General features: G+C 37.4%; 1 protein-coding gene across 1 annotated transcript in view; it reads right to left on the reverse strand.

The window, feature by feature from the left end:
- Nucleotides 1-215: 215 nt before the first annotated feature.
- CCDC150 (coiled-coil domain containing 150) overlaps nt 216-21,823 on the reverse strand; it is a gene marked incomplete at both ends in the record, with an annotated part of 29,784 nt that continues 8,176 nt past the window's right edge. Inside the window, 13 exon segments of the mRNA XM_084289394.1 lie at nt 216-485; nt 1,495-1,548; nt 1,551-1,580; nt 1,905-2,051; nt 2,055-2,066; nt 2,154-2,222; nt 2,801-2,983; nt 3,630-3,699; nt 4,371-4,540; nt 5,189-5,282; nt 5,672-5,841; nt 8,997-9,080; nt 10,919-10,961. Of these exon segments, the coding sequence (XP_084145520.1) occupies nt 216-485; nt 1,495-1,548; nt 1,551-1,580; nt 1,905-2,051; nt 2,055-2,066; nt 2,154-2,222; nt 2,801-2,983; nt 3,630-3,699; nt 4,371-4,540; nt 5,189-5,282; nt 5,672-5,841; nt 8,997-9,080; nt 10,919-10,961 (1,396 nt within the window).

Consider the following 21,823-nt stretch of genomic DNA (forward strand, 5'->3'; position numbering starts at 1 on the left):
GAGAACCACTGAAACAAGTGAATGCTGGAAAAAAAATATGCTAGCTGTTAACTTTCAGACAAGTATTTAGTTTATGAGCAGCAACAAAACATGAAGCATGTACAATATAACTTCTCAAAGTATGGAAGTAGTACCTTGAAGCTTATGTAATTGCATATGTAATGGTTTTGCATATTTGATGCTGACTTTGGCAAAAGAGGAGGAAACAAACTATTCTAGAATAGGAGGAAGGGTCTGCCTTCCATCCATGTGTAAGGGCCAATAAAAAGTTTAGGGAACTGAAGTTCTGACCAATATGAGCTATCAGATACTTCCCCGAGCCTATTTTCTTTGCTCTCTGAAAAGAACATGCTTGCATTCTTTACTATCTCCTTGGAGCTGCTGTCTTCAAAGTTCACCAGCTGGTCGTTTTTCAGACAATCTAGCTGCAGGCTGTCAAACTCTGATTTGAACCAGTGCTGAGCTTCTTTCAGGTTATTTGTCATCTAGGGAAGGCAGTGGTAATTAGAACTGCAGAGAGAACAGTTAATGCAGGCTGTGTACCAGTTCTTGAGCTGTGTGAGGAAGGGCAGCATGGCATACAAATGTTTGCTCAAATCTCTCTCCTGTACCTAGGGGTGGGAGCTGACCGTAATGCTTTCTTTCATTGAGGTGAAGTGGGTGCGATAGAGACGTCCTTGCTACAAAACTGCTCCGCTTTTAGGAGAGTAATGAAGTCAGTACAGTTCTCTTCAACACAGTGTAAAATACAGAGACATTGGGGAAAGAGGGAGGAAAAAATGGAGGCTGAGTACCACAAACTCCTGAGAAATATCTGTGAAGAAAACTAACAAGTGCTGTGGAAATATTATCCTGCTATCAAGTTGTCTTTCTAGTCTCAGAACAGTATTTGAATTGGTAAGACCTCAAGCTGGGGCACCTCTATTCCTTTTTAATTTTAATTTATACTGGTTAGTACCCTATAAAGCATCTAAAACCCTAGATTTTCCACCTCAAACTACTATAGTTATTAACACAAGTTACAATAATTTGGCTGCTGCTGTGAAGTAGTACAAGGATAAGGTAATGCATGGACAAATGACTTCTCAGGGGATGGTGGTGAATGTGGTTTGGAATGATGTCACGTACAAAGTGATGCAAGAGCAGCTCAGGGCACAATTTACTTGGCCACACCACTTTTCTTTATTTGATTAGGACAGATATACCCCGAGCCCAATTTAAAAAAAAAAAAAAAAAAAAAGGCTGAGGGAAGCTCTTCTTCCAAGCTCTGCTAAACTAAATTATTCACATAAGAGATGAAACTGTAATCTTAAAAGTAAAAAATAAAAATAAGATAAATGCCACTTAGTTCCTTTGGAGTTGACAAGGTCAGGAACGTACCTCCTTCTTCACCAGAGACCTATATTTGAGATTTGAAGTTTTACTTGATGCAAATACTGAAACACCAACTTATTACTTCCAGTGAATTATAATTCTAATGCTAACTAGTCTTGCCTGTTCTGACACCATACTGGCTTGTTTCAGTTTTTCTGTTTCCTCTTTACTTTTCTCTTCAGATGTTGGGTTGTTTTTTCTAGTATCTAGGTAGAAAAAGTAAAGTTTTTCTAGGAATTTTTTCATGGTGCAAATAAAAATCTGCACTATAGTAGAAGGATTCTCCAATTTTTAGTGTAAATAACTTAAGAGATTTGTTTTTTAAAAAGGATCTCTCTAAAGTCAGCTATGTAGTGAATTTATGTTGTTACTTGGTCTTCCTAGACTGGAGCAAATGCACTGAGATTTACAGGAACATCTCTGAACTGGGATTCAGAGTCTTTCTACCACTTCTTCTATGTCCCCAGAGGCTTTACATAAAAATATTTCCACAGCTGTCTCACCATATATGCGTGCTGCTACCACTTTACCTGATGCTCGTTTTCCAACTGATGCACTCGCCTTCTCTCCACTTCTAGCTGGGTCTCCAGCTGCCTGTTCTGCACTTGCACTTTTTGTTGGTTTTCCAACAATATTTGCATCTCACTACGCAAACTCTTCAACTCTGAAACAAATTGTTATATGTGCTGTGACTGAAGACAACAACACAAGAATTACATTCCAATAATTTTGTCAGATCGGTCTCTCTCTCAGACTGGGAACTGGTCAGGAAAGCTCACCTGTTCATAATTCTTCTTCTGATATTCCTCCTTTATTGCTTCTATTTCTCTCAGTTCAGTTTCAATCTCCTGGAAGTTGTCGAAAGAGAAATAAAACATCAGGAAGAATTTCTCAGGATGTTACATTGGAACTATTACTGAAGTAAAGATGACTCATGCCCCTTGTGGAGATGGGAACAAGCAGGTGACAAAATTGCTGAGAAGCTTAGATTCTGCTGAGGAGCTTAGATTCTTAGTTGCTGGGAACAGGTACTAGTCAAACAGTAAGTTTTACTCCCTACAAAGAATGGGAAGGGACCAATCACTAGACAAAGCAATCTTTGGTTTGGTCAATCATTAAATAGACCATCTACAAAATGATAAAGTATGTAAATGCTACTATAAAAAAAACTATGGTGGGGGGACACAAAAGGGCTCCATGGCAGCATACTGGATACAGGGAGCAGGGAGGGATATGACTGGAAAGGTTATGCAATTTCTATGCATAATAGCAATTTTATGCTATTGATCTGGTCAGAATTTTGGGGCAGAGTTAGTCTTATTTTCTGTCTCACCCCACTAAAAAGGGACAACAGCAGTCCTATTCAGTAGGAGAAAAAGGAGTTCTCAACTAGATTACCTGTGTCCATTGAAAAACATGTACATACCTTTATTCTCCCTGCGTTAGCTTTAGTGACCAGGCAACATTTGACTTGAGCTCTTTGGCTTTTTAGCTTTTCCCTGTAACTGGATGAAGTCTTTTCCAGCTCAATCACTTTCTGCCGCAGGTCCCTGTTAGCATGGGAAACTGCAACAAATTTGGAGGATGATCCTTGAAAAGCCTTCTTTAGCTAGGGGACAGGAAAAAGTGAGTTCACGTTAACAGTAAAAATTAGTTAATTCTCTACAACAACAAGCAGAGCATCGAATTGATTGGCTATATCTGAAAAAAGCAACAGCACACAGTGGTTTGATTTTTTTTTTTTAATACCATTGTAACAAAGGAACAAAAATGCATGCTGGGGTCTGAGTTAATACTCAGGTTATGCTGAGTATTATGAGCCAGTCCACAAAAAACAAGGAAGCATCCATCCTATAGCATATCCTTGGTGATTTCTATACAACCTCAGAATATCCTTTTGAAGCCATTGGAATGACTGATATAAATGTTGACATCATGTTCAATAAGGTATATGGTGTTGCAGCATATTCAGTGGGACATGGAAGAAATTAGACAGTATGGACATTGCTGTGTGTGGCCACCAAGATGTCTGTCTACTACATGCCAAAATTTATTGTGAACAGGTGATGGATAACTCCATCATGAATGGAAAAGGAGATATTTGTTATGAGCTGCTTTTGTTCTGGTGAAAATTGGACATTGTAAGGCCTCTTTCTATGGAAGCCACTCACTGAAATCTTTTAACTATATCCCTTTTCACCTCAGTAGACTCTTGATGGGCAGCCTTCCTAGAAACCTCTTGTTCAGCATGGAACTGCTTCTCCAAAATCTCTGTTTTCTATGTGCATCTTTTCCTCAATCTTGATTTTTTCAATTAACTGCTCCCTTTAAAGAGAAGAGGTAAATTCAGTTACTCACATGTACATTTAGTAATGTTTTACTTTTTAAATATGTGAATAGGATAGAGAATTCCACTAAACGTTTTTTAGCTATATGCTTTGCAACGCTTGTTTAAGGATTGGAGTGGATTTACATATTTAAATATTCCATTTGTTTCCAAGGAGGTTTAAAATAGCTGTACAAGACTTTTTTAAAAACAAAACAAAACAAAACAAAAAAACACCAACTTCGACTCCAGGAAATTAGATGGCTAAGCCTGTTTAGACAAGGATAACAAGGATATTCAGACTGCACCAACACTTGTTTTGAGGTTGTACTTACTGGTGTTAAGTTTGGATTAGAGGATTTTAACAGCTATCCTTTGGTCTCTTTGCTCTACCTACTACAGGCCGCTTTAAAGTAGAAGTAATATCTGCTATCTTAATGGAAGAGGTGCTTTTAGAAATACCATAATGACCCTGAGCAAGCAGTACAGCAGAACAGGTTCTAGAGTCATTACAGGAATGGGTGGAAGCGCCCATTTCTGTAGCTCTGTGTGAGGCTATCATACTGCTGGCTCAGCGTACACTCAATGCTGACAGATAAGCACCGTAAAAAGCTCTGTTAGTAAAAAGTAATGTTTTTCCTCAGGTATAGTATCTTGGATCTGGTCTTACCTGCAGCCCATCAGCTGTTGATGCTCAGCTTCTTTACTTTTCAGGTCATACTGAGTGTGGATCAGTTTGCTCTGCAGGACGTTATTGGCCTGCTGAACTTCTTCCAAACAAAGAGCAAGTGTCTTTTTGTCCATTCTAGCAACTTCTAGTGCCTTAGAAAGTGGTTCCAACTGTGCAGTAACAACAGATCAGACTTATATTTACCCAAACTAAAAAGTTTACACAGAAATATTTGCTTCCATTCCCAGTCAGTATCAGGTTACAGGAAGTAAGTCTGTTTACCAGCTGTCTCATTACAAATGTCAGACACCTAGATGGGAATACTTATGAAGCCAATCACTTACTAGCTTAGTCAGAAAATCAGAACTTGTCATGTAACCATGACTGCCCTGGAAAAAATGTTCTTTGGTTTGTGTTTGGGTTGTGAGGTAATTATTTTTAAGCTAAGTATTATGGAGGAGAGAGGGGAAGAAAGCAACTTCCTGGACTTCCATTCCTCCTGCTCCCTCTTCTTTCAAAGAAGAAAAAATAAAAGGCTTCATGTATATTTCAGAAATCTCTGTCCATTTTCTGTATGCAGCTGCGAACTATAAAACCTTCACCTGTGCTAAGGAATTCTTCTTTTCAAGGAGTTGCTTGCCACCTTCAGCACTTGGATAATGATTTTCCTGTTCCACAGCCAAAGGCTGATGGATTTTTTTTGCCTCTGTTCATGTGAATGTGTCACACCATGCTGTCCTCACCAAAAAAGAAGAGAGAACTGTCTTGACCCCAGAAATGCAATGTTGGTTGTTACCATTGAAAAACATGTTCTCTACCTGGCTGCCGTGCTGCCTTTCCATGGCAACCAGTTTGGCTTTGTGGTGTTCCAATTCTGTTTCTGACATCTGTATTTTCTGCTGACTCTGGCTCCTGAAAATGGAAATCAGATAAATAACGTATAAGTCAACTTGTGCACATCTCCTCTGATGTGGTAACTATCTTCAAGTTTGGAGCTCTAGCTTACCTGTAGTAAGTTTTGCCTGTCACTGAAGTTAATTTTTTTAACATTCTTTTCACAAGATGTGTGATACCTGACAAGCCAAATCTTTACAAGTGCAGTTCTTGCAGCTATAGCCACAAACATTCAGTGTATTTTGCTCATTATAGTAAGTATGCTTCAGTTTGGCAGGAAAGCTATAGGAATTGTTCAGGCTAACTTCTCCTTATTAGCCAGAGCATGGGAAAGGTGCCAATCTTCCACTGAATCTGTCTTCACCACACTGCTGATAGACCAGAGAAACAGAATCAGCTTCATTTACCTGTCTTTTCTGCAGTTGCTGATTTCAGTGTTCTTGCGTCCCAACTCTGTTTGTACTGCATCCAGAACTGCCTGCATCTTGCTATGAGAAGCTAACACGTGCTCCAGCATCATTATCACCTTACTGTTATTGTCCTTTGCTGCCTCCAGCTGACGCTGCAAGTTTGCCATCTGCAGTACAAGAAATCATCAGGCAAATTAACAGGAAAATCACCATTTATTAGTTTGATTCTTTAATAACTAACTAGTGCTAAGAGTATGCAATGGTCCTGATCATGGAAAGCGTTCTCTCCAAGTACACAAACTTGTTTCTACCCTTAAGTCCAAACTTTGTGGTACTGTTTTTTTTTTTTGTAGGAGATGAGTGGGTTGATTTTGTATTATTATTATTTTTTTTATTGACAGTTCCAATACTTCTGAACTCTGGGCACCTAGGAAACGCCACAAAGGCACAAAGCTAGGTTTCTCAACAAAATCAGTTGTTAATTCCTAATTCGTTTAGCCTAAGTTTTCACCTACATTGTTTTCAAACAAAAAACACATGTTAATTTTCAGCCATTTCTTCATTGCCATCAACTAGTTAATTGAAATTAACTGTCTTTATAAATTGGATGTCATGGTTATCACTCACCACATTAAAGTTTCCTTTGTTAAGCCCAGTAGACGATAAAGTTTTCAAGAATCTTGGTGAGAGAACATTTATTTTATCCTCCAGTTTTTCTCCCATGTTCTTTACAGCATTTAACAGAATTTTCAGGCTGACCATAGGACTATCCCCACATTCAGAAGCAGAATGTCTTGAATGTTTGTATCATTCAAAATGAACTTGGTGTGAAGTAGAGGGGAGAGTACAAGCACGTAAATTGGATTCCATAACTTCTTCTTTTGAGCCTGCAGCTGACCTAGCATTATGGTCGGAAGATTTCTACTGCCAAGAACTTGCTGGGGATCTTTTTCTTTTTGGTGCCATTTCCACCACAAAATCCATCAGCTCTCATTGGCTATGTAGATGAGAGCACAAGAAAAAGTGAGAAATTAACGAAATACTCTCTAAACCACCTAATTACTTTAACAAATAGATACTATGATTTTATTCCCAAGTTTACGTTAATTCCAGAAGACTTTGTCTCATGTAGGATGTCTTAAGGCACACTAAACAGTTGAAGCTCTCGTCTGTGATACTTTCCATAGCTTATTATCCAAACCTGCACAATTTCCCTCTTGCCAGTAGCGAGACACAGTGCTGATAGAACTGCACCAGAAGGCTGTGCTTCCCTGACTGTGGTGTCACCGGCCGTTGTAGCTCTGCAGTGCCATGGCAGCCTCCTGGCTCTAAGCACCCGCCTGGGCTGTACCTGCTATGGGAGCTTTCTACAGCTAGTTCTCTGTAACTGAAAAGCAGCAGAACTCTTCCAAAATCTGAAAGTGTTCGGGTTATAGATTGCAACTATTAACATAATATCCAATTCCCTTTGCTTTTCTGATGATGGAGAATTGAAGTAGAAGATAAATATTTGATTCATTTTGCTTTCTGGAAACAGCAAAAATCAGACCTCCTGTTTTCCAGGCAAACGTCCTAAACGTGGTTATATCTTCTGTGTAATTTCTAGAGTATGGCATGTAGATTATGGATATGATCAACAGTTTGTCACTTTCACCTTCCTTGTTTTTCCAACAACATTTTTCTCCTGACAACAAATGATATTTTGATCACTATTCTAACCTATAAATTCAGATAACTGTCTCAAGATGTCTGTTCACAAGGAAGAATGAACTTATAACAGTAACTGTTCTTTACAGACTCCTATTGCTTCTCATTTACCAAGCAAGCTCCCGACAGCAGACTCCATTTCACCATCTTATATGTACAAGCTTGGTTTCACTGTCCAAGATAACACAACTCTTTGTGCTTCTGTCTATTATGACTGAGTGAACAGACTGAAGCAGAGGAACTACCTGCCTTACAGCAACATCGCTAGACAAGTATTATCTGCCACTATTTGCTCTCTAACTGGAACAAATGATAAATCGAGAAGACTATCGTTACGGTCTTGTAACCTGTGTGTTTTCTAGCCTGAAAACACGTTATAAACTTGCAAATTTTGTGATTTTCATGCATGAAGTTTAGCTGAGCTTCCACAGTTCTCATATTTTAATGAAAAAGTTCTGTTTTCACATGGAGACTAGGATGCTAGGGTTAACATTAAATGTGTTCTCTGTTCTTCAGGAAAAGGTGTGTTGAATCTGATTTCTAACGGCTATGTTAGTATTAGTTAGTCTGACCCTAATTCTGAGGAGTAAGAAGTTCTCAAAGTTGTTTTTCCTTAGTGTATTTGGTCTCTGTGGCCACAATGCACTTGCAAAGCTCGCTATTGTTTAAACGTGCATCTTGAGAGACACTACAGTTATTCCTCCAGCTTCTGCACTCCAGTTTTAAGAAAAGAAGTGTGACAAAATATCTCAGCTTCTTTTTAGTGAAGAAAAGGAAAAGCATTAGCTTGACCGCAACACAAAAGCGGAGTGATATAGCAATTCTTCTTTGCCCAGAGCAAATGTTTTATTTTTCTGAAGTCCCATAGTAGCAAGAGCAGCAAGTGAAACACTTTTAACTTATCTTTCCATAGAATTACTTCCAGATTAGAATTAATCACCTTGTTCTAATTTAAGTATGTTTTGGATCACTTTCTTCTATCACTACCATGAGACCTAGGGCTATTGCATAAATGTAGCTTTCTCTAATAACCACTACATATTCTGTGCTGTTTTTAAAAGAACCTCAGGAATTTCTGCACTGCTGCCCCAAATTCTGACATAGGTCACACTGAAGTAAAAGCTTTACCTCCAGCACCTCATTTACTGTCCAGCTAAATAATATTTAAGAAAGCTTATGTACACTGCTTATTTTTGCTTATCACCACAGTTTGCCTCCCTCCGTATTAATTCCTATATTTCGTAAAATGTTCTACGTTTCTAATCTTTCAACCAATTTTCTACTTGTATTTTTTTTAATGCCTCCCTGTGGTTCTTAGCTATTCAACTGTTTTTGTACATTAAGCAACTTATATATCACAAATCCTAGAGATGCTACATCAACATCATCTTGCCTTTATCTATCACCCAAAGGCAGTAAGTGGTATGAGCCAGATCAAAGATGCTTTTTTCTACACAATTCTCAAAATAAATAGTGTAGTGTCAAGAACATAGAAAGACAAATAAAAGCTTCCCTCCAAATTAAGTAGTGAAGAGCTCAGGTTAAGCAGTCATATATAAACATAAAATAAAATGGAGTTTTATTGTGAACTGACAATTAGGACACTGACAGGTACCTGAAGATCTCCTTTGTCACAGGACAGTTTATTCCTGCTGTCAGTCAGCTCTGCCAAGTCCTGTTGTACCTGTTGCTGGGCATACTGAGGAAAAAAGAGCAGAAATTACCATTCTGTAGGAAAAATAATGTAAAAAAACAACAAAAAAGGGTGTTCAATGTCTTGTCTCTCCCTGAATATTTTAACTTTTCCCTGTTGCTTCAGGTAGATATTTTCCACCCCTTATACATCTTACCTGCTCATATGCCCATGCAGCCAAATATTCCATTAGCCGCTTGTTCTTCTTTTTTTTTTTTTTTCTACTTCCAATTTGTTCTTTCCCTGTGTTATTTCATTTCCTATTGTCCTTATCTGTCAAAAGAAATATTACATCATTGTTATCTAAAGCCTAGATTCAAGTAAATACTGCACATCTTCCGTACCGTTGATCAGAAGGTCACAAATCAACTCTGAAGTTCAAAAATATCTGCCGAGCTGTCCTGTCCTCATTCCCTCTTCATGCTCCAGAGAGGAGGCGTTGTAAGTCAAAATACGGAATTAGTAGGAAGTAGGAGAATATGTCACATTTGCCACTACAATAGCAACAAATCATCTTTCTGAAAGCAAAGCTGGTATGTAAATAAGAATTTTAGTTAGGAGGGTCCTAAAGCAGCCTTCAAGAAAATAACTTCAAAATATTTTTTTGTACCTGCTTTTGAAGATCTTCATTTTCTGACAGACACAAACAGAAACATAATCATGCAGATTCTAAAGGTGCAAAGGAATATCAATGTCCTACTTGACAGAGAAGCAGTTGTTCACATCCTGTCTCTTGAAGAGGACACTTTCAAAAAAAGCCAAGTCAATTAAGTATTGGACTTTCCAGCCTTCAGCTTGGGAAACCATGAACAGTCATCTACTGACTCAATTTCCTTCACTAGAAGTTGTTCATTAACTCGTGTTACCGGAGGGCACTAAGTGTTGCTGGTTCTCTTTGTGTTGTTTGCTAGAAGGCAGCTGTGCATTCTGAAGGGCAATTAAAACAGAACATACATTAAAAAATAAAAATAAAATAAAATAATAATAAAAAATAAAAAATAACATCATGTCAAGGCACTTCAAACATATCAAGTTTTTGTCTCATCCCTATTTCCTTTAAGTTACTGACACATGACTATGCACACTTCTAAGGACCTGACATGGCTCCTGTAGTGCAAGTCTCTTGCCAACGTGTATCTTAAAATAATAATCAGAACAGTACCTGCTCTAACTTTGCTTTTAATGTTGGGGGTAACTTCATATCCTTCTGAGCTCATTTTTTTTGCCTCTGCTATAATTAATCTCGATGCTTCTGAACTTAAAAAAGGTCTTCCTACTAGAAGCGGTATAATTCCCAACACAAGGAATCCATTCCCAGCCCTGCAACACTTCACATCTGAGCTGACCTTTTACTTTATCTTCACTGAAACTTACTCTTTCAGAGACAACTGGCAGCACACGTGGTCCATGCAGAGGCAGTAAGCATACCTCTTCCCCCATTTAGTACCCAGCTGACCAAGGTCCTGATCTTTCTGTAGTACCAATAGTAGTATTTCTCTCTTTTCTATGCAATACTTGTGCTGTCACAACTGTGTTTTGTGGTCAGTTCTAGTTGTCCAGGGAAAGCACTCGTCATTTTTTTTTCTATTTCAATAGAATACATGTAAGTATTCTTGTAAGTATTCTTGTAAATATTCATGTAAGTATAGATCTTTCAATAAATATGTACCCTTAACTGATAAAATAATTAATAAAATCAGACATTCTGCTGTTAGTAGCCTCAGCTGCATTTGTCCACAGAATAATTATGCCTCTAAAGCGTGGTACATTGGGAAGGCCTCAAGTTCTTCCCATTCTCATTTCTATTTAGCTATTTTCCTCGGCAGTGCTTTTTTACAACTTACCTTTGCTTCTTCATCAAGCTGGGAGTGATACAGTTTTTGGAATCTAAAGATTGAAAAGAATATCAGGACAGATTTTGCTATCTGTTTGGTAATTTAAAATGGTGACATTTTGATTTAATGTTTTAGTTTAGTTCTTGAATATGCTGCTAATATATAAGATTTCTAAAATACGCATTGTTCTTTGATACTTTTCTTTAACTTCAGTATGTGACTTTACAAGCTTCCCTGCACTGACAGATAACAACAGGTCCCTGATTAAAACACAGATCTAAAAGTTGAAGTGTTTTTGGTGGAATTGGAATCAACCTTTACCTTAGTTGTGAAGACGGAAGAATTAAGTCTCTGTTACTTCAGCTGCGATGCCCGTTGTTGAGAGGCGCGGGGCCCACCAGGAGTTTTAGTTCCCGTGTTCCCGCTCCCCACGCAGCGGCCCCTCACGCTGCCCCTGGCCCCTCACGCCGCCGAGTTGCGTTTTAAGGCCGGGAGCAGGCCTGGCTTCATAGCCTTGTGGTTAGAACATACAGCAGTGAAACGGGAAACATGCTGCCTGAAACACACTAAAACAATGCTGTAAACATTAAGCATTAGATACTCTGAGGACTTGAGTCAAAGTATTTAAGATTTCCATACTAGAGATGTCAAACTTTCCTTTCAGTTTTGGCAGCCCAGCTGGCTTCCGAGGGGCTTGAAGCCCGTGTGCTGAACAGGGCCGAAGCGCACCCGCCTGCCAGCGCAGATGTACCGGCTGCAGGACGCCGAGGGGCAGCATCCAAATACCTGTCAAGGACCTCTCACTGGGGCTCGTCTTTGTCTGAAGCTTTAAATATGTTGAGGTAAAGCACACCCGTGTGAACTGGCTTGTAGAGTATGTTGAGATTTTATTGGAAATTAAAAGTAGATTCAATTTTATTTTTTAAAATTCAAGTCTATCTGTAGATGGCAGCAAAGAGCAGCAGTGTTAGAACATCTTAAACTGTGGCTACACATTTTATGATTTGTGCTACTGCAGCTGGTGCATATCCATTAATACTGACAGCACCTTGTCTACTGGAAGGTGTCCCTGCCCATGGTGTGTGTGCGTGTGTGTGTAATTAGACTATCTTTGAAGTCCCTTCCAACCCAAACCATTCAATGATTCTATGAAAATTTTGCATTCTGTTGATGGATATAATTGTTTTGATGTTAAGATCTTTTGGCATCGCTGTTTTCTTTTGGAGGAAGAGTTGCAGCTTTTCTGAGCAAAAAGGATGACACTGAAGATGGGTCTGCACTACATTTGATCAGTAATGTGTGTGTAAAAAAGAGATTCTCAGCTGATGTAAAGCTGTCATTGCTCCGCTTGAGAATCCACACTGGGAAGACTTTTCCTGGGGGATGTTGCCAGGAGAATTGTGAAGAAGTGTGGGATGTGAGGGAATTTAAAGATCACCAGGGAAAAGGGGGATTAAAAATGATTAATTAAGTCACTCCTAAGTTTCTCACCCAAAGTAGAGATGCATAAATAGCATTGAATATTAAAAATAATGTTGTTTTTATTGTATAGTATTCAGGCAACTATTGATGTTGTCCTTGAGCTGTTCATTAATTGGAGCACATTGATACAATGGCAATGCCTGGCTTTATGCGGTAGAATACTGTGTATATGAAGTGAGAACATAAAAGAGCAACTGTTATGTAGGTCAGATTGAAACTATATTTCAGAGATGCTTTCTGAGCTGAGGTAAGGTAACAATATTTGACAGAAAGGTAGTTAATTCTGAAGGTACTGTATAAATTTTGCAACAAACAGATCAAAAGGTATTCTTAATTTGTTTGTACTAAAAGAACTGATTGATCTGAGCTTCTTCACATTCGTTATTTTACTTTCAGAAGTGGCTGTATAGTTCAATAAGAGTAACTTCACATAAAAAAGTAGGAGTAAGAAGTATACATCAAACCGTTTGTATCGTGTTTTCCACAGAAAACTTTTAAAAAGAACACTGTGATCAAAGAAGTGAATGTTGAGTGCTGAAATTAAACAATTTTGTGTCCTTTTCAGCTGCAAATATCCTCCCTGACAGTTTCATGGTAGCCTTCAAAAATAAACCCAAAATGCCGTTTTCTTTTATTTTTAATAGTGTTTGTATGGCAATAAGATTTGGGGCAGGCACCATGATGATGACAGACCTCCTACTTTTTTCTCCAAATCAGTATCATCTCCTCCATAGTTTGCCACCTACGTATATGCCTGGTGGAATTATCAGTGCTGCACAAAGTTGCAAGCTGAAGTGGGATGTAAGCATGTGTTTTTAATGTGTGGTTAATAACACAGGTGTACTTTGTTTCTTACCAAAACACCAGTGCTTTGTGTGACATACAACAGATCACATATCTCAATAAAACTTTAATTTATACACATAATTATGATATTTTTTTTGCAAATTATACCAAAAAAAAATAATTAGTATCTGATAATGTATAGAACATTTTCATTATTTTAGCAGTTTTTATGGCTGTAGCTTGTTGATGGCTCCAATCGGCTTTTCAGTCTTATTTCCAATTTTTCAGGGAATAGGGTTTTCCATAGGGAGTTTTTCCATATTCTAACAGAGTTCACTGCTTAAAGGTGCTGTTATGTTTTACTTTCCTGAAATGTCATTTCTTTCAGTTTTAGCCTTTTTACTATTCTGATAATTGATAACTTATTTTAATTCTGACTTTGATTTACCATATAGTTAAAGATAATTGCATGCTACAACTGTCATTAATCAACAGAGTTTTATTCCAGCATGTTACATACTTCCCCCACCATATTTTCTTCATTTTTTCCTGAATTCTGCTTTGCAGTAGAACTGAAGTCTTTGTTCAAGGTGGAGTCCTGAGCTGCCAGCACTTCTGTAATACTTGTAATCACAAAGACCTCTCTTTTGGATTCCTTGGGTTGTGTGCAAAAATGCTGCAGCAGTAGGTGGAACTTGCAAGCTTGAATTGGAAGGTGGGATAAATCGAATCTGCTAAATCAGATCTGTTTGTGCATCCAGGTTAGCATACTGTGAAGGAGGATGCTTTGTAGGAGTAAGAACCTCAGCTCTGTGGTCTATTCCTATCATTGCTGTGAGTTTGCTTTCTACTAGTGTTGTTTTGATTAATTTGTCCTCTTCTTTTAGTCTACCCTTTTCATTGTAAGCTGCAAGCTGTATAAAGTGTTAGTTGAATGAAGGAAACTCTTCAGAACCATTCATGTCTCTTCATCTTGTCTAGCATGTTTTATCATTAATGAGATAGTAAATCCAGAGTTTGCCTGGCCCGTCCTAGTGCAGTCCATCACATTTTAATTTAAATCTTAAGCAAACATTTATTTTTAAATTATCATCCCTTGCACACTAAGAAGGCTCTCAACATAAATACGTTGAAAGCAGTGTTTCCTGATCCATCCTTAAAAGTCTTCTGTGCTGTTAAGTCTGCAAAACTTAGTGAGAATTGAGGTTATCAGTATATATTACATTACTTCAATATTTCTTCTCTTTTGGTTTTCCTTTCAATGGCTTATGCAATCAGTATTTGAAAAACAAACACGCTAGATACACCATGTACAATGATCTGCTTATGAAAGTTTGTAATATTTTCTAAAAAGGATAAAAAGCAACACTATTTGTCAGCCTTTTCCCCACTGCTTTTACAGATGGAGCAAATAGTATTGTTCTCAAACTTTGTCTTAGTGAGTATTGCAATACTGAATATTAGTATTTCTTGTCTGCAAATGTGTATGTGAGAAGTGTGGAACACTTCTAAAATAATTGGTATTTTATCTGAATTCTATTCATTCACTTGAATGAGGATTCAGTAAGATGACAATTTAAGTGGTATATTGATTTCAAATCTGAACTCTCACTTTTGGAAATCGGGAAACAGGCTACAGTGCACTCGACCAAGGGACAATCAATATCTGGAAAATGTGTCAGTTTGCTGCCCAACTGCTCTATGAGAAGTCTGCAAAATTTGGGCTGACATCTCCTCCTCTAGGAGTAAGTGAAAAATCCCATCACTTTAAATAAGTAATGTTTTTATGGCACTCAGATTTACTTCAGCAAGTAGTTATTAGCCAAAGTACAGTGATGTAATTTTTTTTTTTTAACTTCTGTGTACAGTATTAAGAAATTAGGAGGACGAGAAACAGTGATAACATTTTGATCTCATTCCTGTTCCACTGAGCTAAGGGAGCACAGAATCAGCTTCTGTTTTAATTACTTTATATCAGCTTATCAGTCCAGCCCAATATCTTCATGGATTTAGCATGTAAAATCCTAATGTGGCATTAGATATTCTTGCATTTTCACCTTTCTGAGACAAATGCCCCCTTTTCAGACACTAAACTAAAATACTGAAATCAAGTGAAATCAGTGGCCTTGTACATGACAAATTAATGCATAAATTTCAATAGGTTTAAAGGCATATGATAAATCCAAATGACACCTAAAACACTCAAACATGATAGTCCTGCAATGACAGAAATGTTTTTCATTATTTGAATTGCCAGTCTTTGCATGTCTTCCACTGAAATCAAATGAAATCATACCAGAACACTTGGTACGCTTACAGAACAGGGACTTACACTCCTGCTGAGAAACAATATTGCATGTAAGCACAGTACAGTGAATGCAGCAAGGTGTTTGAAACCATTTTAAACAGATTGTCAGTAGCACTCCTATGAACAGTAACATTCCTTGTTTACATCTGTGTAACTCAAAAAACGTGAAACAATTAAATAAATTTATGAAAATGAAAGAAAAATCTGTTCTTGATATAATTCTGTCTCTTCTCATGCTTTTGGCACTGTAAATGTTGATTTTTCTAAATGTAAGGAAAACATCATATGAAAACAAAAATATTTATAATGTTTTTTAATGTTTGTTTTCCATGTTATGACTTTCCATATGTTTGGGAAAGGAAGGGGCCTCTGGCTATGTGGATGAAAACCTCAAAGCATGATCTGTATTATCATCAGTTTCAGTTGTTAACTCAATAACAGTGCTCTTAGTAATATATTTTTTTCTTATTTTTAAATTCAGAAGTTGAAAGCTTTAAATCCTACTTATGTGTTTTTATGAAATACAGTAAAACTCTGTGTGAGGGTTTGCCTCTGCCTCTTGTCTTAATACCAGTGACACATCAGTTTGGGTGATCTGCTGGCTTACTTGAGAAGTGCAAGAGACTCTAAGGATAACGCGCTGATGTGACAGAGGTACACGACTGGTATCACCTGCATGTTGTTTTCAGTTTCTTACTGGAAAAATGACTTCCCCTGGAGAACATGTAAACAACAACACAGGAGAAATCCATTGGACGATAAGATAACAGGGATGCATAGAAAACGAAGGAAACGTTGTGTTTTCTAGGAGGGACACTTTGTATTTTAACATTTGATTTTCGAGTTTGGGAATTGTTTGTGCAGTCCTTACAGGGAATGTTTTCTTTCTGAAATAATCAAAAGTCAGCATATGTTTTGGGAAGGGGCTTTGTGCCATGCTCTCTTTGAAGTGCTGTGCTATTTTTCTGCAAATAGCCAGGGACTGCTGCATAGCTTTACAGAGTGTGGCCCAGATCCTGGGAGCTGTAGACTGACACGTACTGTAAACCAAATGCACGCACAAATGGAGAACACAGTTTGCCTTCTTTTACTTCAAAATTCTTGTGTCCACTGTGAACAGAATTTATTCATCAACGGGAGGAAAAAGTGTCATTTATCTGCTTAAAAATTATTGTAGTCCTGTACACACCAGAGACTGGTTATTATCTCTTAAAACAATTTGCACCAGTAGCAGTTATTAATGCAGTTAATGCTTTTAGTTATCTAGAGTAGCATAGTTTAATTGATACTAAAAAGTTAACATGTTCAGCAAAATATATCACTGTTTAATATCATGAATCTCCCAATGTTAATTAATTTATTTAAGCTTTATTCTAGTATTAATTGATTGATTTTTCCCTAGTGGCTGTCATTTTTGTTGATGTACTTATGAAAAAGTGCTGGTCTCATTTAAAAGGCTCAAATGCATTTACAAACAATGCAGGGTTTTTTGTACTTCTGATGGTGCAGTATTTAATTAAGTTAAAATGCAATTGCCCTGTATACTGGCTTATAAAATACTATTTCTTCCTTTAAACCTTGTTTCCTTAATGGCTGATGGATTTTATATTTGTAATGCTCTGTCAAACTGCAACCAGCATCCTTGTAAGTGCTCAGAAAAGGTATAGATGAATATACACTATTTAAAGAGAACACTGATTTTTTTCTTCTAAAATTGACCTTGGACAGCCTGCTCACACCATCGAATTGATGTGCTTCTCCTGATATTCTGAACACAAAGAAATAGTCTAGCACTGGAGATTTTTTAAGTGGCTATTACTGCATTTGGTACCACTCAGCTGGGAAAATGCATGCACTGTTATTTGTGCAAAACTCCATCTTTACTGTAGGCAGCTCTCACACAGGCCTTTTGCTTTCGTTTGTGTTTCCTTTCTGCAATGCTGTACTTCAAGTACTACTGCTTTGGTTTTTGTTTTGTTTTGAGTGGAATTCATGAGGTAAGAAGAGGGGAGCTCTTTGTGAATGTGGTCCCAGCAATTGTATCCATCTTCCATTCTTATTACTAGAACGAGTAGATTTTTAGTGCTTGGAAAGGATAAGAAAATGTCTTATGAAGGAATGAGAAATTACCATTTTTGTATATGTAGGAGTTGCTTTCTGCAGGTGGTTGTTGAGGGTACAGCATTGTGCTTGTCCCAGCCAAAGCTCTTGTACAATTTTTTCAGATACTGACTTATAATTGAACCCACTGAATATTTATGGAAAAATCTGTGGTACTACAAACCCCTGTGCTGACTTTCTTTTTGTACAGGTGAAAGCAGAACACTGCTGTTAAATGAGTTGATTTATAGCAGGAAGATTTAAATAATATTTTGCCAAACTGAAAAGCAGAAAGCAAGCCTTCCTTGCAGTTAATTTTATGCTCAAGTTTGGGATTCCCTGCCTTAAATCAGTTTCTAGTAATTCATGAAGTGGCATAGAAATTCTAGTCTTTGCAAATTGATACTCCCATTTCACTTAGTTACTGTTCACTGTAAAAAAAAAAAAAAAAAAAAAAAAAAAAAGTTGTCAAATTGTATTTATAATAATAAAAGGTAGGTATGCTGGCAATCTGGGAGTTGTACCCTCTTTTTATGTGCATGGGACACTTTGGAATTAGATTTGTGTGATTATGGGAAGAATGCACAATTGTAGTCAACAGGGCAGTGTCGGACATTCAAGAAGTAGCACAGAGCTGGAATATCTTTCAGTAAGCAATAGGCTGCAGGATGCAATGAGCACAGATTCATACCTGTATGGGCAAAGTTACTGATTCATGCCAAATATAAGCTGAATGACATCTTGGTTTTTACTGAAGTCAGCAGCATTTGCTGTTTGATAGGACAGATTTTTCGTCCATTATATTTTGCAATCGGAATTCATAGCTATGTACACTAAAACTGTCTACAATGCTGTAATCTCACAGTGCAATTTGAAGGTAATCACTATTCCTTGTAGAACTTGTGGTCAGAGACAGTATTGTAGTCACTTGCTCTGATGTAGTACATAAAATCTCCTAGAAATGGCTTAGTTGTAATTCATTCTACTTTAGGGCAGAAGAATGGACTAGGCATCTATTAGTAAATGATAATTAAATATTAGGGTACCGGACCCTGCTCGTATCCTAAACAGGAGGTGATTCTGGCCTCATCATCTGTAAAGAATTGCAGTTACAAAAAGCAAAATAAAACCTCATGCAAGTATATTTTTGTGAGTAGGCAGCTATGTGTTGTTGACTTTTGATGGGCAATGTCAGGAATTATTATATTTCTAACGAATATTTAAAATGAAATAGTATGTATAGTAACATCTCAATATATAAGACCTTGTTTTGCCTGAATGCTAATTATTTTTCACTTATATTCCCACCAAAAAATAATACATTTTCCGTAGATTTTTATTTTTATTTTTATTTCTCCTGAAGTAGTATCTGGACTCTGGATTTTAAAAAAAGGTTTGGAAGCAGTAGACTAAATGACCTCACTATATTCCTTCCCATCCCTCCCAGTAAATTTGAAAAAAGTAGAAAAGCTCTGAACATTGGAAGGGGAAATATTCCATAGCAAGAATGTATCGTTGTGCTGCAGAACAGAAAAGTAGGGCTTGGTGGCCAGATGCTTGTGTAACGTCAAATATTTCATATCAGTGTGTGCTGCTTTAGAGTTTGACACCAGAATTCGTGGATGCTAGCTAAGGTGCTGTTTTGTGAATAACTCCAGTGAATAAATCACTGAATCATGTCCCTTGATATACAGCTAGCGAAGAAGGTGTCTAGCAGCCTGTGACAGCATCTTACCAGGTGTAGAACAGCTGTATTTTTGTTGAAGGAATTGGAGCTTCTTTACTGAGCTATACGATGTGTGTCAAATGATAACCTTAAATAACCTTAAATAGCATCTTCCCTTATCCGAGTGTAATGCACATTGAGAAAGGTGATGGAAGAGGAATGGCCATTGTTTGCAATGCCCCAGTATTGCTCTGTAAACTGTGTGAACACCTAAATGCTATAAATGTACTTTTTGGTATAGTGCTGCTACAAATTTACAGTTCAAGTTGGCTTAAAGTATTGCTCCTCATTCCCATGTTACACTTGCTATGTTAGAAATTATTTACTGTTCCGTGAGGTTCACCAAACTCAAAGTATGGAGAAGCAGCACAACAGAAATGTCTGATAGATTTATTGGAGTAGAAGAAGCTGTAGTCTAACATGAAAATATGAATTGCAATGACAAGGTGAAACCTGTGAAATGGAAAAAGGAATAAACAAAACCCTTCCAACAACCTCCTGATCAAACCTTGCAGTTACAGTATTTTTTCCAGTATTCAAAATCAATGGAGAAAGTCTAATCCCTTTGTAGCAATAGCAACAGTGAAATCTGTTGCTACATTGAGATGACGACTGCAAAGGAATTAAGCTTTATGGATTAAAATATTGCAAATTATGTTTTCATTTTTTTTTCAGCGAACTGAATAGATGTGCTCAAGTGCATTTATAATAAACAAACAAAGAAAAAAAAAAAACCTACCATCTGTCTATAAAAGCAGAATTTGACCACGGAGTATTAAATCAAATTTAAAAGAAGCTTTTACAATTTCACATTATTGGGAAACTCTGGCTTCACTATTGCCAAATCCTGTTTCAGGATTTTCATTGTAAACAACTTTCTTGTGACATTTCTATCTGAAGAAAAAAAGTCATGACCTACTTCAGTCTAATACTGTATCTGAGTTTGGGGCCAGTGTCAAACAATGGAAATACAAAATCTTGAATGAAAGTTCCCTCTTCTCCTATGCAGTCACAACTTTTTGTATTCCAGATGTGGATTTCTTCTCCAGTATTTTTTTTGGATAAAACTCCCGCTCGATTTTTTGGATAAAACTCCTGCTCGATTTGTCCTGAAGGTATTACTTCTTATTGCACTCCGAGCACTGAATTCATGCACTTGCCTGTTGTTTTTGAATTTACGGCAGCACTTGGGTGTGATGTACATAAACCTACAAAGCATAGAGCTAAAAGCAGACACAAAGGGAGCAGAAAACAGTTATTTTTAGATTGCAAGTCAGAGTAACAGCACTGTGCTTCCAAACAGAAGGTGTCTCCTTCCCTTCTCCCTTGCTGTCTCTCCCCAGTGGGATGATCAGATGGGCAGTCACATCAGCTCCTGTGCCTATGGAATTGCACAGGGATCCCATATAATGTGCAAACTCAGCAAGAAAACGTGCGCTTTTCCTGGTCTAGTTCTCTGGTGATTCAAACAGCCTTTGCTGTGCAATTAGGCAATTGCCAAAGCAGATGCAGAGTAAGTGATGGGACTGCTTGAGGAGATTTGGGAGGGATTAAGGCCTCATCTTTCTGATGCTGGTGAGAGGTTAACTGGGCTAAGGCTGTAACGTGAAACGGCCTTCTGTGGCTTTTATAGCACTGGTGTATTTTCATTCTAAAACTTAGAAATGCGTACCCAAGAAAATATGAAAATATCCTCATTTGATTCAGGGATTTGAAATTGTATTCTATATTTTAGTAATCCACAAAATCACATGTTCTGGCTGTCTAGTTTTCTGGTTCAAAATAGCGAGTCCTGAATGCATTCCAATCAGGGACTGATGAATCTTAATTGAGCCTCAACCAGATGGTACAGTTCAAAGGTATAAGCAAAAATGTGCTTCTGCTTCATTTTTAAGCCTTACATTAGTGTGCTTACCGTGGGAGAAACAATATTTTTTTTCCTGCCACTTTTTGTTTGTGTCTCAACCTAGCACTTCTCAGAAACAAATGGACCTAATACTTAAAATAAGTACTAGCTTTAGCAAGCTTCTCCAAATCCTGTGTAATTTTAGGCAAATTAAGAGGTTTCACAAATATTTGCTAATGATATTCTCCAAAATATGCCAAGCTGGAATCACAAAGATTTTTAAGTGGTTATATTACCTGGAATATATACTTTTACATACACTTTTCAGAATTTCCACTTTGTTCTCTATTTAATGTCATATGAGGGCCTACCTGCCTTTGTGGAAGTAATATTATTACGTGATGTGAAAGCAGTAATTTGATGCCTAAATAGCATTTATTATTCATAGGATTATTATGTGGAGATGATGTTTTCTGCAGTAATGTTGTTATTGCACATTATGCAGACACATTTGATAATGGTGTGGTAAAGTACCGTGAGTTAGCTATCAAGGCTCAACTAGTAACATTTATCCTCTTCTTTCCTGATGCGATCACCTTTTCCAGTAGGAAATGAATTTTGCTCAACCTTAATTAAGATGCACTGACTTAGAATTAAGTTTGCTAT

Source organism: Netta rufina, assembly GCF_964035555.1.
Source record: "Netta rufina genome assembly, chromosome: 6".
Lineage (NCBI taxonomy): Eukaryota > Metazoa > Chordata > Aves > Anseriformes > Anatidae > Netta > Netta rufina.